The sequence below is a fragment of the Corvus moneduloides genome, chromosome 6, assembly GCF_009650955.1.
Source record: "Corvus moneduloides isolate bCorMon1 chromosome 6, bCorMon1.pri, whole genome shotgun sequence".
Taxonomy (NCBI): Eukaryota; Metazoa; Chordata; class Aves; order Passeriformes; family Corvidae; genus Corvus; species Corvus moneduloides.
Window position 1 is genome coordinate 53,964,658 of NC_045481.1, and position 18,495 is coordinate 53,983,152.

The window sequence follows — 18,495 nt, forward strand, 5'->3', positions numbered from 1 at the left end:
TGACATTTTGGTGTCTTATCTGCATGTCTTTAAGACTGTAGTTGGATAAAGTGCACTTTAATGTGATTTTGCTTTTGTTGTTGTTATTACTGGCTCAAAAGCAGTTTGAGTGTGTACATGCATGCTTATATTTTATATATAAATTGATGTATGTTTGGTGGTGTGGAGATACACAAATATACATAATTTAGGTCTGGAAGCAAAATTGTGGTACCATCTATCTAAGTATGACCTTAAAATGTGTTTCCCTTTATATCTCCAGCTAAGTAAGTATTCAGAGCTACCCAGTATAAAATAACACATGACAGCTACTTGCTTAATTATCATTTTGCAACTACCTCTTGATTAACATACATAAAAAGGCTCAGTGATGGGTTTTGACTGATTAACTTCTTTTTGGAAAAGACACAAGAGGCATGATGTTGGAGGGTTAAATTTTGGTCTTTCAGAAAGATGAAACCAATAAAACCTGCCTTTTCCATAGCAAAAGAGGACAATCCTAAACCCTGCTCTGCACAGTGACTTTCAACAGGTGTTGGCAAGCCTGGAAAGATCAGGCAGGCAAGGATAATCTTGAATTCTCCTGTCAGAGTTCCAGCTGGGAATGAGCAAGCATGGTGTTGATAATCCATGCTCCTGAATACCTGTAGCTTTGTAAAAATAAACATATAAACAAATAAAAGAATAAATTCCTAGAACCTGGATCTCTTCTGAAGACTGTAGAGCCCATCTCCAGAAGTATTACCTAGGGATCTCTGATACAAGCCAAACCCTAACACCTTCTCCCTAAGCATGTGGAATTAATCTTTTCTGCACGTTGTCCTCGCGTCACCAGCACAGCTTCTTTTCTCTTTGGTGCTGGTGCCTTGCCCCACGTGCTGATGTGATGAAAGAACACACAGTGGGAAACCTTACAGCCTTGGGAAGCCACTGTATGTGATATCCTGGTATGAGTGATCATACCTGAGAAGATATATGTTGTCCGTAAGTATTTAAGCAAGTACTGTAGGAAGAAGGCCTAGGGTTTCTTGAAATGTTATGTTTCCTTTAACTGTCAGTATGTCCTTATCAGCTGGTAGATGTGGTAGATGTACTGCTGTAATTTGTCAAGAAACACTGATCAAAATATATGGGAATAGCTGTCAAGCAGCAGGAGGAAGAGGGAGCTGACTGGATATTTCTGGTCATCTTCATCTCTGACCATACTCAGTTGATGACTTCTGGAATGGTATTCCTTTTTCCCCTTAAGTGCTAACATTTCCTCTTTAAAAAACAATTAACACACCTCTTCCTCGCCCCCCCAAATGCAAACAATTATTGTTAGGGAGTTTTTTTTTTTACCTTTTGAGGCACCTGATGCTTGAATAAGGTTCTATAGTTTTCCAGAAAGTGAAGATGAGTTTCATTTTCCACTTGGTACTTTTGATTATTTGTCTTTTACAGTGTGAGGCAGTATTCCCATATCTATGTAATTGCTGTGCAGCTGAAAAAGAAAGTGGTGAGGAAGCAGTTCATGACTAAGAGTGTCCAGTGAAATGTGGCCACATCCTTCAGTTCTGCTTGTGCTGTTCTGTTTTTCTGAGAGGTTTGTCAAGGAAAGTCTGTTCAGAGAACTGAGATCTCAGAAGGTGCACAATAATGGTGATGCTTATGTACACTCATAATTTTTACTGTACCCCTTTAGTAAGCTTACCCACAGATTTAAACCCCTTTCCCTTTTACTATAAGTTATCACATAAAAATGTTTGCTCCATGATACAAAACAAAGGGAAAAATATATTATAAAACATGCATTTTACCTATAGCCAAATTGCTGCAGTATAAAGTAATGTTTCAAGTCCAGATTTATGGGATTTCCCACTCCAAATGTTTATTTTGGTAATTCTGCTGTAGTTACTAGGATTGTTAGGTGATCGAATTTAAACCCACAGCCACCACTGCGGGATTCTCTGTAAGGTTGTTCAAGCAAAGTGTTCCTGAGTGCAGGTCCCATGGGAATCAACGGAAGCAGCAGCCTTGGAGCTGCTGTGTAGCAGGGAGGTACAGCTGGACAGCACAGGGCACGGGTGCTAGGACAAGGAGCAATGGGTTCAGACTGAAAGAGGGGGAATTTAGGTTAGAGATATGGAAGAATTTTCTCACTGTGGGGGTGGTGAGACACAGGCTCTCATCCAGAGATGCTGTGGATGCTCCATCCCTGGCAGTGTTCAAGGCCAGGCTGGATGGGCTTGGAGCAACCTGGGATAGCGGAAGGTGTCCCTGCCCATGGCAGGGGGGATGGATCTAGAGATCTTTAAGATCCCTTCCAACCCAACCCATTCTATGGTTTGGCACCGTGATGAGGTTCACTTAAGTGTGGTGTGTCTTGGTTTGTTTTTTTTTTTTCACTTGGCAGTAACCATCAGCACACTGCTGCAATGTGATAGGGAGTAATTTCTATCTTCTCTGGGCAGATTCTAGACACAGGATACTCATTTGGGCATGAAATAAAACTCTTCAGAGCTCAGCACCTTCCTTTCACTTTTGTCAAGCCTTTGGCAGGTATCTCCCTCTAGTGCTCATAAATAAAAACATGCCCAGACCAAAAAGTTGAAGGCCCACAGCAGCAAGCCTGGGGAAATCAAGAGGAGACTGGTTTGATCCATATCATTTGGTTTTTCCTTATGGCTGCATCTCCGTGCACTGAAGTCTTGGTTATCTCTGCTGGAAGGAAGCTCAGTTTGTCTCCTGCCACTCTGCATGTGTTCTGTGCTTTTCCTCTGTCTGAACATGCAGTTTCTTCCTCATTTATCTGGAATGGCTGAATTCAGTTCTGCTCAAAATGGCTCTGCATTCTAATTCCAATTTTAATGTGATTTGTTTTTACTCGAACAGGGCTGAGGGGCCTCCAAGGTCGGTCAAAGGACAGGTGTTCAGCCCATCTCCATCTCTGTGACTTTTCTCCTATTGTTGGCTCAGGGTTTTTCTCTTTGAGAAGCAGATGTATGGTAATTATGCATCTGTCTATATGGTAAATATATATAGCAGAATACCTAAAATTAATGTACCACAAGACTTATTGAAGAGCCCCAGGAGACAATGCTGTGAGCTGATCCTGTATGTGAAGCCAGCCTGTAAAAGACAGTGTGGCACATAACCAGCTCCAAAACAGGTTAGGACTGTTGCTTAAGGTAGCAAACAGAATCAAAAGAACAAATAGAGTAATAAAAGAGAAGGAATTTACATACAAATAAAAGCAGCTGGAAACAGACTCCAGTAATCCCAGTGTTCTGGTTTACCTCATCAAATTTTCTCTCCTCACCAGTCTTAGCTGAGATGAAGTGATATGGAATTGCATTCACACTTCTTTCAAGGCAGGGAGAAAGGCAAAGTGAATTCATACCTTTTTCTCTTCGATGGAGCCAAGTCTGTGGTAGCCAGGGAACAAGTGCATTTAAAAAAAGGAGTTGTAAGAACAATGAAGAATTGGAAGGAAATGAAATGGAGGCCAACCCACTGAGTAATGTCAGGGTTTATATTTTATTTTTTTTCCAGTAGCTGCTGCTTTTCTCTTGTAGCTTTTTTCCTCTTCTTTTTAACAAATTCCCTTCCCCATCTCACTTGAGCCCTGGGGTTCTCTCTGGGGTTTTACTTAGTGGTACTGGAGAGGAAAAATACCTGGGGGCATATTATATACCTCCACACACCACCCCTTCCCCCCATATTTGCACACCAGTAGCTACAGTGGCCTAGACAGATCGCTGGAGAGGGAGAATGGAGAAAATCCTGCCTCACTGTAACTACTGGTGTGCAGGTAGAACTTTCTATCACAGGTCTAGAGAATTCTGATGCTCTGCAAAAACATGCCGAGGTCAGGCTTGGGTTAATGAAAGCAATGAAACCAGCACTTAACCTCCAAATGGATTTCCATGGAGACAGCTAGACAGTAATAGTGTTTGGACTTTTTTATTCAATAAAAGTTTGAGTTATAAATATTCTCCATTTGCTTCCTATTTACAGTTGTAAAATATTTTAGGATAGCCTACCCGTCACCTGTCATTCAGCGTCTCTATAAATGTCATGAAAACATCATTGTGAAATAAAAACATCTTATTTCCAGCCCACAAACCCTATTTCCACGCACTCACAAAATAAAATCAGAGACAAAAAAGAGGAGAGAAGGAACTGGGGGGATGGGGAGAGAGAGGAATACAGTACAGCAGTCGACAATGCAGTACTTGCTACACAGTAGCAAAAGAAATGGGCACAAAATTTAGTCTGCTATGATGACAAGCTTCTCAGGACATTTGTGATGGACCAGCGCTGTCCAGTGCACTTCTGAAGGACCAGTTGAAACCCAAACTCATTTTCATTGTTTTCCTGCAATTCCAGGCAGCGCTTGGATTTTCGGTTCTGGATAGGACCTCCCTTTAAAGATGGGGGGAAAAAAAGAAAAGGAAGTGTTAGGGTTAAACCTTGTGAACTTGTTACATTGCTACTGTGGGGTAATATAAATGATAGAACATTCCAGTGTCTGTCTACTGTGAAAAACGTTCCAGTTAGAGACAAGATAAGCGCTGGATTTGGAATGAAGGTTCCTTTGTCACAGGCTGGTTTAATCTCTAAAGCAGTTTGCAATAGTCTCAATTGCCTGGTTTCCATTTCAGCAAATGGGATTCCTGGAATTGAGCTGTGTTTCAAGCCATGCATCTTAACCATGAGCCAAAGCTTTCCTGTTTGCTTCAGTTCCCTAATTTTGTGGCTTTGTTGCCCTTCTGAACACTAAAGTCAAAAGAGACCTAGGATTTTGGCCAGGGGTGTGCTGTATAAAGGAAAAAATGAAAAAAATTGTTTATTCCTTGAATACTAAATGTCTTTTATAATTGTTGTTGCTAATCCTCAGTATCGATTCTGTTCAATTCCCAGCTTAATGCTGCCTTATTAAAGCCCTGCCTTCACTTTTGAGTTGCATCAAGCTTTAAATCACTGCTACCACACAGTTAACTACAGCCCTCAATTACAATTAAATTGTCATGCATAAATCACATTTTTTCCCCCTTTAAATCTGTTTTCAGTTGGTTCTTTCCTCCTCTCGCCTGTCTAAAGAAGGCAATAAATAACTTGTACACATTGGTGTCTGGGAGGTTTCTTCCAAGATACATAGAGTAGAGGAATTGCACAGAAGTCTGAAAGTGGCTTTCTCTAAAGTATCTTGGACTTGTGTAGAGAATTACTGGCTAAATCTGCAAATCAAAGAATGTAGTCAGTAGAGATTAGTACACCTGAAGTATGGAAAGAGCAGAAGCATTTAAATTGCTTATTTGTACCATAGGAAAAGAAATAGTTGCTGTAAAAAACCCAAACCAAACACCCAACCCCATACAAAAACCCACCACCTCATAGTTTTTTTTAAAGTCTGTGTTATACCTTGCATTATAAAGTCATAACTAACTGGGAAAGACTTCTGTTCTATTCACAAGGATGCTGGTATAAACCTCCTAGAAGGGCTGTGTGCTGTCTCAGAGCAGGCTGTTCCCCAGACAAGGGCAGCTTGTGCCATTCAGTACAGGTTCTGCTTCATTCAGACAGGTGGCTGGGGGTCTCCTCCCATCCCACCAGTAATGCTTAGCAAGTACTTTCTCTAAGAAGTGACTTCTATAAGAATTTTTTGGGCCTGGCTAATGAAATAAAGAATAAGGTTTGAAAGTTCCACATTTTAAATAGCTTTGGGTAAGAGGGACCATTTCTAGAATAATCCACAAAAATTCAAAACATGAGGCTCCCTTAAAGCCTCCTGGTAGGTCTATGTGCAGCCTTGATAGAATTTCCACTGATTACTTCAGTAGACAGACAGGCTTGCAGAGGCATTTTAATACACCTCCATGATGAAATGCTGACTGAACTGTATTTCCCCACAGCTGTGTAATGGTTATTGGCATTTGTATTAATAACAGCAGTTAAATTTGGGTGTCTGGTGGGAGCCTAAACTCCAAACTACCCAAAAGCAATAAAACTGCATGACATACAAGAAACTTGAAGAAACTAGGTTGAAAAATTTATCAAAGCTTTATTATATGCTATTTGTTCTCTTATCCCAGATACTCACCCTACATCCACTCCCTCCATTCTCATCCCCTCACTCCCCTGGTTACTTTGGCCTTCTAGAGATCATTGTAGTGAGGTTGATTTTTTTTTTTTTTTTCTTCTCCAAGTTAATTTAATGAGCTCTGAACTAGGTTATTCACATGTAAGAGTCAGAGGAAATGGATATTTTCTCAGTGTGAAAGGAACAGTTATCTTGTTTTCTTCTAGAATAACATACCCTTTCTATTCTTGATGAAAGCTGTGGAGTGTGGTTTTCCACTGAATGGGCTCAGTGTTCCATGGCACCCAGTCAGCTTCCTGGGAATTGGGAATTACAGTTTACAGGTGTTTCTGCCTAAACCCAAAATCGAGATTAACTTCCTTGTGTTTCCAACTGATGCTGGAGGAGCTTGTGTTGCTGTTAGCTATGTAAATTAGCTCTGTATCTTTCATTTATTGGTTGCCCCTCATCCCAGTTTCAGTGTCTGAGACATCCTCAGCTCAGATCCTGCACTGGAAGCTGAGGAAGGCTGTCCTACCTTGTCTTGTTAGAAAACTAACTTGTTCGGGTCCATTGCTTCCCTGATTTCTGGGAATCAGGGGGAATGACTCTCTGCATGGCACCTTTAGGCTTCTCCTGTCATTTCTAACTTACTGGCATAAGGGGAGGCACAGAATTCCTTCTCTCCATTTTTTGTGAAGCATGGCACTTGGAGCTCTGTGAGGCAGAGGGAGGCACAGCACTAAGATTTAAAGACTACCATGCAGAATTGGAATTTTTCTGCCTAATTCCCATTTGTTTCAGTGGTCAAGGGTTTCCTTCATTGAATGGGCCCAAATGCCATGTGGATTTGGGGGTAGAGGAAGGAGAATTTTCACAGTGGAGATGATGTTTTTTCCTTTATTCTAAATCTTGTAGAGCAGACCCAGGTGTTACAGTAAATGTATTCATGAGAAACACTTTAATACAGGCAGCTACACAAACAAAGTGTAAGCCACTCCTAAGGAGAAACAAAACAAGGAAGAAACAAAAAAAGCATATAAAAAAGCCCCCTTACACTCCTTCACTCTTTCTGATGTGAAATCTGGCTTCTGTTTAACAGAAACAAGTGAATTGGGAGATAAAAAGCCAAGGAAGCTCTTTTTGATGTGTGGAAAGTGCTCTGCATTGGCTACTGAAAACCACCCTGCTTGAGTACATTGGAGCTGCTGTATGGAATATAAAAGAGACACCCAAGTTAAGTAGTGGCTAATATGTGTGAACTGAGTGTTGTAGGGAGCCCAGATGCTTTTGGCAAAATGTGCTTTTTTTAACCACAAAAGAGAAACATGAAGGCTCAAGCCCTGTTAGGAGCTAAGTTGTTCTAAGAGATGTGAAGCCTGTGCAGAGCCACTGCCTCAGCCCTCACAGAGGATGCAGTGTACACAGCTTTAGTTCCTTTCAGCAAGCATATAAGTGAAAAAATTGCTCTGAAGTACAGGGAGGAAAGTTTGTATGCTACTTACTTAAAATTTCCTGTTATTTTTCTATTTAACTGCATTTTTTTTATCCCTTCATATGCCCAATACAAGCCTGGGACAGTGGTATTGTCCTGTCAGCCCTGGGCTGCTGACAGTGCCCCTAATACAGGTTGCAAGGCCTGAACTAGTGAGCTGTGTAAGGATTAAAGCACGTGAACTGAGTAACTCCAGTGAAGTGAGCAGGCAGGACTGAGGCAGCAAAAGCTAACACTGTATTTTGCTCTTCTAGCTGGCTTGGCCTCCAAATTACAGCATTCCTGAATGGTTTCTTCAGTCTGTTGTCATCATTAGAATTTGGAACCCTAAAGATAAATGCAGGCAAAGGTGTCCTTTAAGTTAATTATTTTTTGCCTTTTTTTTTTTGGCAAGCATTTAGCCAAACTCGTATAAAGCTGTCATAACTGGGTTTTACTGTGTGCTTGGCAAAATGGTTTATTGTGTTCCTACACTTCAGGCTCAGTGAAAGGCGAGTTGCCCATCTGGGTTCCTTTCCCCATTCTAGGCAAGACCTCTATTTTCCAATTTAAAGGCAAAAAATTGCTAGCCTAGGATAATGTCTTTAATCATGAGACATTAAACATAATTCTGTAGGCTGAAACAAGTTTCAAGAGGAATTCTGTGCAATTGAACAGAATTAGGATTAAGATCACTGGTGATGAGAGGCAGCTCAATGGCAGTAGGAGTCTCAAGAGGATAAATAAGCATCCAGGTGAACTATTCTGCGAAAAATAGAACATATCAGCACTAACAAGTTTGACTGAAAACTGCATGGTTTTTGCAAAGCAAATGGAAGGAATTCCTGTGAGAAGCACAAGTGTTCTCAGCTCCTGCTGGTACTCAGACACACAGAAAACTGATGGAGTGCTTCATAAGTGTACTTTTAATGTTAACACTATCTCAAGTCAACATCCTGCTACACAGAGTGGAAAGCAGTGCTTTTGGCTTCCTTTAGAGTTATTGTACTTGCTGCATTTCTACTGTGTGTAAGGGGTTTCCTTCCCAGTCTTCCCCTAAAGCAGAATTTATCCAATAATATGGCACTTAAGAACACTGTTTGATGTGCCTGCAAACCCTTGCAGTACCAAGTTGTGCAAAGTAATTAGACTGTTTTTGCTGAACTGTTCTATGGGTTTTCTTTTGGTTTATTAGGGGTGCTGGATGCACAGTTACCAAACCCGATCACTTTAAAAGACCTGATCACTTGTAGAAATGAGGGATGTAAAATGAGCACTGGAGGTTGGCAGCATTACTGAAAATCAGTCTGGCAGCTATTTTTAAGGAGTTACTCTAAAGTGAACACTTTTCCTTACAGGTTTAAACCTGCTTTTTGCTCATCACATTAAAACTCATATTATTCTACCTAAAAGAGAAAACCATGCTCTTACCTGCTTGCCTAAACATGGATATTTCAGAGAAAGGTCTTAAAAGGTTAATAAGTATATCCAGCCTCATATCACATATACTTTATAGATCGTTGCATTCTCTAGTCTATTAATTTTCTATTTGGACCTCAATCAGTGACCTCAAATATTTACATGTTCACTCTGCCTTTGAGGCAGAAACTCTCATCTTCACTGTTGCTTTGACACATTTGAATCAAAGAATTATGGTGAGATGTATGAGACAGAGATAATCTCCACTCCAAACAGAACACTTGATATCCTCCTGCATTTCCCCAGAATACTGGGGTAAATTTTCAGTGACTGTTAGTACACCAAATTTAATCCTAAAGAAAATTACTCAATTTTTACAGGGTCTTTTTTCCTCTGTGTGATTCACTTCTGTATGGATGTTGAAGCAGTAAGAAAGCGTTCACAGGAAGAAGGGAATAATTTTTCCCATCCAGTAATTAATGTATTTTCAGTATTGCCCATTGCTTGGAAATATTGGATGATGTTATTCAGTTTAGATTTTCTGCTTTTTAGCTGCATAAAGGATATAGATATAGATAATACAGAGGTAACTGATTAACTCCTTGAATCCAAACCAGTGTGACAAATTTTCCAACTCTTTGTCTAACAGGTATGCTGTAAATAAAGCAGGCTCCACAACATATCTTTTGTTGTTCAAATATTTCATCAATTAATTTGAACTATTTCAATTGAAGTATTTCTCATTGAAGTATATTGTTAGCTGCTCTTACTCAAAGATGTGTTTCCTAATATATTTTATATGACTACTGTGAAAATGAGGTGCATTTAACTGCTTTTGTGTATATGAAGTATCACATACAGCAGGGTTATATATTAAAAGTGTATTGTTGTCTGTTCAGCTATTTAGATATTTATTTACAGGGTAGATAAGCAAATGAGAATTTTTACAAGATACACTTAAAATGTGAATTTATGTTTCCAATACTAAACAAAACTAATTACTATATACAACGTAAACTTAAATGGTGTTATAATAGGGATCAGCCAAACCATTTCTTAAGGAAAACGCAATTATTTTTCCTCCTCCTGCACTCAGGTTCTGTTGTCAGGTAGCCACCCAAGCACTTAGATCCACTTGCTGGTACTCAGTGTGTAAATACTGTGAGGCATCCTCTGGCAGTGGGATTAGACACATCATTCAACAGTTGCACCACTTTAATGTCTACATCATGATTTTGCCTCATTCCTCTCCCAAGACATCTGAGTGCTCAGGTTTTACATGATCATAAATGCTACATTTTCATAATGTTGCAACAAATTTTTAGTACTGCAGCTGTGACAAATCGAATGATGCAGCCTCATCTGTGTGTCCAGACCAGGTTTTAGTAACTAGTGGTCTGTGCAATCATTTTCTGTTTTGTTTACTCTAGATTGAATGGTCTGATTTGCTTACTCTCTCCAGGATGTAGAAATACACAATACCGTTAATTAAGGTATTAAAACAAAAGCAATTAAACCTGGCACAAGGAAATGCAGCTTCACACAGAGAATGTAACTGGAATAGAAAACGAATTACAGAGATACAGCATAAAAATCAGAAATGGAGTGTGGGAATTTATACCTATCACTAACATTTCTCCACATATATACAAAGTTTCATCACAGATTAATAACAGAGTGCAGTCCTGTGAATAGCAAGATTAAGAAAATACTACCTTAAAAATAATTTAATTCTTCACTAAAATACCAAGAAGCTCTTCAGGATATGGTAGCTGGAAATGTGTTTTACTACAGAAAATTGGGATAAGACTAAGAAAATGGAAGTTTTGGAGTAGAATTCTTTAGCCAGACTAGAAGTATTTTTCAGAAACTAAACATGAATTATTATTATATCAGCACTGGCCAGGGAATCTTCCTGACATGCTAGAAAAACATCTGCAGAAACAAGTATTGTAGGTATATGATGTGATTTTTGGAATTAATTATTGAACTCTGTTTCCAGGGAGGGGGATGTGGGTGTGGTAGAATGGAAAGCAGATTAAAAAGGGAATCCTTTATCCATACATAGTCCTGATAATTACGGCTAAATGCAGAATTCACAGCTGAATGCATTGTTTGGTTTTTATTTGGCAGCAAATCCAGATGATGATGTGTTGTGTTGTTCTTCTGAGAGCCAGGACTACCCAGCAAGTCCTTTGTGGAAAAGGAAAAACTGGGTTCATGAGGAGGATGGCTGCATGGCTTTTCTGACCACAGCTGTCCTGAGTAACCAGTAACAGGATGGGTCACTTAGAAATAAATTGCCTTTTTGAGAACTTAATGGAGTAAGCTGCAGAGATGCATGCTGGCAAGGGATGATGTTCATATTTGTCTCCCATTTGTCTTCCTTTGCCCTAAACTGCCTGCTGTCCTGCTTGGTAGCATTCAGAAAACTGTATATGCAGAACCCACCAAATTCAGTGCTCACTAGCTACTTAGTGGTCCAAGTTTAAATTAGAACTTAAGATGCGTTTCTAAACTCTGTAAATTCACAACAACAACAACAACTGCTACATTTTATGCTCCCTCTACTAGGAGAAGAGTTGGATATAAGTAAATCCTGTGTAAACACCTCTGGAGTGAGACTTAACCTATAGAAAATATACAAATTAATGCTTTGTCTAGTATTTTCTGCAGGGTAATTTTTCTCTAACCAAAAACCAGATTTTTAAACAATCCTTCTTATCATTGATTGTGCCAGGCAGTAGCTGCCTGTGTAGTGAAACAGTATTTTGATACAATCAGGAAAAAGACAGGAGTGCTGGAGACATTTGCTTTATTTGCATGTTTTACTAATGCATTTTGTGAAAAGCTCAGAAAAGTTACCTTTTTCTCTTTCATTCTGAGATTACATATAAATGATTTCTGCAAACAACTCAGGCTTGAGTTATCTGCCTTGATCTAGGCTTGCTTTGAGATGTTTAAAGTGTAAGACAGAGAAAGGCAACAAAGATGTTTTGAAGTGTGATGGAATATTCAGATGGTGTGGAATTACAAAATACAGTAACGAAAAAAACCCCAGGACTTGGCTTAGGAGGGGAGTGAAAATTAGTGGGACCTGCCTTTAGTGTTCAAAAGTACAAATACCTGTGAAAAGCAGTGAGGAACTGGTAAACAAAACTTCTAAGGAAAAAAGTGTTAGATTAAAAATTTCCAACAACTATTGTGATTTATGAGAGTATAGGAAAACTGTTGACTTCATTGTCTCAGCCATCAATGTTCAGTGACTGACTGGGTGTTTCTGATGGGCTGAATTAATTTTAAGAGTGCTGATAACTCTTTTTAGGCATGCTGAGATGATCATTCGGACAAATCAAGCCTCAATCTTCTTGAAGAGAGCACACCAGGGGTCAAGAAGGGAATCTTCCTCCTGCTCTTAAAATGAACTGCTGGCTCAGAACAGAGCTAATTCCTGAGAAACAGCAAGTACTGCCCATTGCCTGGGGCAGTCTTCAAGATGAGGTAATTAATCTAGTTAATTAATTTTGTGATCTATCATACAGCAAATTGTGTATCCCTAGGTTTTGCCTTTGTTATCAATTACAGAAGTGTTTAAGTGGCAAAAGACCTTTTAGATCATTGAGTTCAACCATTCAACCATTATTTCCACACTGTCACGTCTATAACCAAACCAAACCAAACCATGTCCCTAAGTGCCACTTCCACGTGTCTTTTAAATACCTCCAGGAATGGTGACTCCACCACTTCCCTGGGCAGCCTATTCCTAGGCTTGACAACCCTCCAGTGAAGAAATTTTTCCTGATATCCAGTCTAAACCTGCCCTGGCACAACTTGAGGCCATTTCCTCTCATCCATCACTGGTAAAAGAGACCAACACCAATCTGGCTACAGCCTCCTTTCACACAGAGCAATAAGGCCCCCCCGAGCCTCCTTTTTTCCAGGCTAAACACCCCCATCTCCCTCAGCCTTGTGCTCCAGACTCTTCACCAGCTCTGTTGCCCTTCTCTGGACAATTCCAGCATCTCAGTGTCTTGCTGGTAGTGTGGGGTCCAAACCTATAGACAACCACATGTTGCAGCTGTAGTTCATGCCTAGGAGCACCTCACTGCCTTATTCTTTCTCTTTTTCTCCCTATGGATGAAAATATTGTTCTAACGTAGCACAGATGGAAAACTGATGTGAAGAATGCAACTTCACATTGTTATTTACCAGTCTTAGCATAGGTTATACCTAGCTACTCATCTTCAGCCAGATAAACAAGAAACTCCTCTCAGCACAATTAGGAAACCTGAGATTTTTATATTTTCCCCAAGACATGTTAACAGATTTCCAAAGATTTATGGGGTTTAGATGAGATTGTTTGTGAGAAATAACTCCCTTGCAAAACAAAAATACTGAATGACAATTTTATTTCTTTTGTATGTGTGTTGTATTTAATTAATCTAAGTTTTCTAATCTGAATGCTCCATATGAAGGAGGCTTAATGCATTTTAATCCAGAAACAGAACTACTTGAATTATCATTATATGCTTATGATTAAACTAGTCTCTAGAGACTAAGAAATAAATTGAGTGCCAAGTGAAGAAAATTAGGAAATGAATTTGTACCAGTATTACAACTGATCTGCATATTCCAACATGGGAATTTAGGCTGGGCTCTTTGGGACTCGGATCAAAAATGGCTTTTTCCCTACTAACCACACAAATCTGATTATAACTGATATTGGGAAAGGAATGTCCTTACTGCTGCAGCACAGACATTGTGCAGTTTACTCAGACAGTAATGAAAATAGATTATTTTTTTTGTCTGGTATACTGAGCGTCATCACTTTTCGGTTCAGGACACCAGGCTTGACGTCCTGATCATTTCACTGAATAGCAAACCCTCTTTTCTTGTCAGTTTTTTTCATCCTGATTTATTTGACTTCCAAGGGAAGATTTTTCTCATCTTCTCATCTCAGACTGTAGACTGTTGTGTGGTGGCCAAATCTTGCTTACATATATACTGCTTTTGTCTCCATTGGGACTAAAGATGCAACTTTTACTGACTTGACTGGGACAGGGTTTTGTTTTCAGCTGCAAAGTTAGAAATAATAATGGCAAAACTCCTTCCATCTCTCCCACAGCTGAGGAATGCAGAACACAAGCAGCGATTGGTGCAGTAATGCAAAGGAGGAACCAAAAGCAGAGCTCAGATTTCCTGAAACTCACACATTTCATTTGGTGAGTGCTGGTTATCACTCCAGTTGTAGGAGACCTTCTGGATTTGGTCATTGTTTTGCGTGCCTGACACAACAATGCCATGCAGTGCCTTGTCAGCAGCTGTCATCTGCGATTTTTGGATGCAGCCTATCCGGACAGCTGAAATTAGGAAGAATCATGTGCAACTAGAACAAATAATTTCTTTGTAAATAAATGTGGCATTTAAAATGAGATGCTAAAATATGCAAATAGGGTATCTGTTTTGAAGAAAAAACATGGGTATGTGTTAACTTTCTTCTAAATTAATTCAGCACAAGTGTCTTTGGAGCTTAAATGTAGTCCTCAGGAGAGTAAATACTGCATAATGTGATATGCTAGAAAAGATTTGAAATGCATCCACTAAAAACTCATTCTACTGCTGTATTTCACACAAACTTTCTAGCTGGCAAGTTCTACACCCAATTTGCAAAGATTAAAACTTGCTACTAGAAAATTACTCCAAATAGAAGACTAAACTGAAACAATGAAATTTTGGTTACCACTAGCTACAGCAATAATTACCAAGTAAATTTAATATCAGTTAGCAATAATTGCCAAGCAAATCTAACACAAGTTGTTAAAACACGATACTGCGTAGTAATATTGGTATCTAATTTTTTTGTGCATGTTTTTTGCATATACATTTTCATATTTAAGTTGAAGTCAAGTATTCAAAATGGAGAAAGCCTGTATGCATTCAGATTTTTGTACTTGTCAATTCCATTCTGCATAAATGGTACTAAAATGTTTATAGGCTTATAGTAAGACATGGTGAATAAAAAAGAAATATTTTAATACACCTTTTTTGAAACTAATATTGTCATATTAAAATATGACAAGAATATTAAGTTACACAGGACTTAGGGACAAATTTACTAGAGTAAATGAAAATTGAAATATTAACTATCGTTTTCTCATGTCTAAGCAGAACAATGGTTCAGCTTGCTTGTCCTCCAGCTATAACACCTTGTGCAGTTACCCAGTTAGTTCAAATATTAAGTCGAGGCAAGCTGGGCCAATATTGGATCATAAAATGGGCAAAGAATACCTAAATACAGAAATGCTGCTGATGTTCTGGACCCCTACACCAACACCAGACTGGGGCCCCTGGGGCTTGTGGAAGTGCTCTTTTGTGTCTGAGGTTCAAAGCTTCACACTTGGCAACACTGGTTACTTAAAAATCAAGACAGCCTCACTAAAAATACAGGGCTTAACCTAGTCTATTGGCTCATTTAATTGAGTAATTATGTTCTGTTTTTCTTTATATTTCTCCTGCAGGATCAAAGTCTCTATCTCTTTTAACAGGATCACCATTCCTTTCTGTTCTGAGCTGCCAGGCAAACAGCACTGCCTAATTACAAAGCTCTACAGCAGTACAGCATGTCTTAAACTACAAAGACATATTGAGAGTATTTGCATCCTTTGTGGTTAGAAATACCACATAAATCCAAACTCTTGATAAATTAATGATGCTGTTTTTCCAGCCTGTGGCTCTCATAATGGAAGAATCTCATGAAGTTGATTGGGGGCCACTGTTCCCTTAGACACACACAGCTCTTCTGAGATGAATCCCTCTTGTACGCTGATGCCCTTGGCTAATGGATGGGATGAAAACAGGAGTGGACATTAGAATTAGGCTGCTGTTTAATGGTGTTGGGCTCTGCTTCTGCACTCTGTGTGCTCAGCAAGGGGGCATCTGAAATTGGTACAGAGATTCTCTGCTTGCTTCCCAGCCCACCAGTTTAATCCTGCCACGCAGCCTGCATTCCTGTACTTCTCTGGGATGTGGCGGGGGGTAACGTCGTACTGCACATCCTTTATTTTCATTACATGAAGGTGGGTAAAAGGAATTGAAAGGCCAAAGCCTGCAGGAGGAACAAGATGTAAATTCAGTAATTTTAAGGTCTAGTCTTTCTTTATACAGCTAAATGGAGTATTCTCCTTATCTATTACCTAATACCTATTTAAATAAGATCTAAATCATCATATTTATCTGTGGAATACTTGCAATAACTCAGTAATTAATTTGCTTGTCTGTCTTCCCTTTTCCTTCCAAAGCAATTCCTACTAGATATTTAGGAAATACATATTGTAACTACAGCTGTCAGCAACAAATTTTATTTACAGCTTCTGGGGATGGCATAAACCACCCCCTCCAAACATTTATGAATGGGAAGACAACCTGTGGAAACCTTCAGCAGTGACTAGAATCACCATTCTCCACACCATGCACAAGCAATGTTATCAGAGGAACAGGACAGTGCTGAGAGCAGGCCCTGCCCATCCTCTCCCTCCCATGAAGGATGAGGTGAGTGTCCATCCCTATAGATGCAGACTCTTCCTACCTTTCTATAGCAATCACCCTGGGAGCTGAAATTACTTAAGTTAACTAAGTATGGAACAGCTGTAAATGATTAATCTCAAGTTTTTAGCTCAGCCTTGTGTCTTCTCTTTTGCCTCTTTTTACACAGAGCTCTCCCCTGTTGCATTTCTCACAAAAGTAAAAAGTGAGAGTCAGGCTCATCTGGTTAATATGGCAAAGTCACATTCCTGTCCAGCTAAACAGAAACAGGAAGATAATTCAAGATAAAGAGTAATTACAGAACAACTTCCTCCTTTTGCCTCTGCTATGCCTCTGGAGGAGCCCAAGCATGTGGTAAGTGAACGTTCTAACCGATCTGCTGCAACTCAGGTGAGGTGTGTAGAGACAAATTTCACTTGCAGGGCAGGCAACTGACTCTCCATCAGCAATAAACGTGAGAAATCAGACTGGAGACTGAGAGACTTCTTAAAATCACCAGAATTTGGGATTTGCCCTCCAAAAAACTTGATTGCATCCCTGAGAATATACTGCTTCTGCCGACCATGAACAAACCTAACCATATCAGGTTGGCCACAAGCACCTGTCCAGGTGCTCTGGCCTCCATCTCCCACAGCTCATGGCCCCTTCTCTGCCACCCACCAGACCATGTACCACCATCACTGCAGCAGCCCCAGCAGCTTCACTGAGCACAGGGACAGTGACAAGTGCTGCTGAGCTGCTGCTTTGTGCCAGCCCTTGGGTCCAGGGGAGCTGCTGCTGCTGCCAGCAGTGTTTGTACCTGCTCCTCGCCAAAACCAGCTCACAGCCTGAGTTTTTGCTTTCCTCACACTTCATGATGCCAAAACAGCTTCCTTGAGATCATGTTTCAAGTAATATTTCAGTAAAATTCGTTTTACTACCATGTAATTCTTGCCTCTATCCTCTCTCCCTTGTCTAGTTTCTGATCACTTACCATTTTTTTGTTACAAGCTCTAATTTTGTTCTGATTAAATGAAAAATTGGTCAGACAGACTGAAGTAGGTGAGCTGTCAAACAACTAGAAGGCTTTCCAGCATAAAAGTATTTCCAAAACAAACATTTCCCTAAGAGAAGACTTGACAAACAGCCTGAACAATAAAATTCTTCAACACTACCCAGTTGATGGGAGCCTTTCCTGGGCTAATTTACATAATTTGACATAATTACTGTTATAAACACTTGAAGAAGCTTTGGAAGCAAGAATGCCACCAAAGCCTACATTTTATTGGGTCTCATTGCATTTGGCAGCTGTACAAAACTGTGGAGCATGGAAATGTGCTCAGATAGATCCTGATGATACAAACACATACTACAAGCTTTGAATGCTCAATGCAAGTTTCTGTACAGGACAAAGATACCAGAGGTGGTGATTCTCTCCAAGTGCCTGCCCATCAAACCACAGTTTTGTCCACAAAGTAGCAGTGGGCATCTGGCTGCCTGACTCCAGCTGTCTGCAACTGAAGAAAGCCAGGAAATTGAAAATTTTAAAACCACAGGAAAAGATAAATTAACAACAGCAAATCCCCAAACCAACCAAAAAGCCCCCCCCTAAAAAGAAATCAAGTTTGAGATATAGGCACAAGCATATATATATGTGTATACACACACTTCTGGTCTAGAAGATGTGATTTAGTAATTAAATAAATAATTCTTTAATAGATCTACAAAAGCGAGGAGTCCTCTAACTGAGGATAACCCCATCTTCTACTCCTGTCATATGGAATTAGCTCATCATTACACAGTACAAAGGAGGAGGAGGAGGAAAATGTTACCTGAAGAATATTTTAAAACAGCTGTACAGTTTTCTATCAACCAGACTGCTGTCCATGTCCCACCACAGACTACTGTGGTGCCTCTCAGATTATAGTGTTTCCTCATTCAAACTGATTTAACATAAATGTCTGTAAAGCAGGGAATATAATGATTTTTGTCCTGGTCAAGGCAATCTAGTTCAATT

General features: G+C 39.7%; 1 protein-coding gene and 1 long non-coding RNA gene across 4 annotated transcripts in view; one reads left to right on the forward strand and one right to left on the reverse strand.

Annotated features, from left to right (window-relative positions):
- Positions 1 to 3,929: 3,929 nt before the first annotated feature.
- The window catches only part of GALNT18 (polypeptide N-acetylgalactosaminyltransferase 18), a 209,147-nt gene continuing 194,581 nt past the window's right edge, over positions 3,930 to 18,495 (reverse strand). For 2 of the 3 annotated variants that reach the window (XM_032112176.1, XM_032112175.1), the window contains one exon: positions 3,930 to 4,407. In XM_032112176.1, the coding sequence (XP_031968067.1) occupies positions 4,261 to 4,407 (147 nt within the window). In that variant the 3' untranslated portion in view covers positions 3,930 to 4,260. The remainder of the gene's footprint in view (positions 4,408 to 18,495) is intronic. The other variant, XM_032112177.1, reaches the window with a different exon arrangement.
- On the forward strand, positions 12,372 to 16,840 carry LOC116445522. The gene is made up of 4 exons (XR_004240803.1): positions 12,372 to 12,458; positions 14,083 to 14,179; positions 16,325 to 16,505; positions 16,669 to 16,840. It is a non-coding gene; the product is annotated as an uncharacterized LOC116445522 (long non-coding RNA).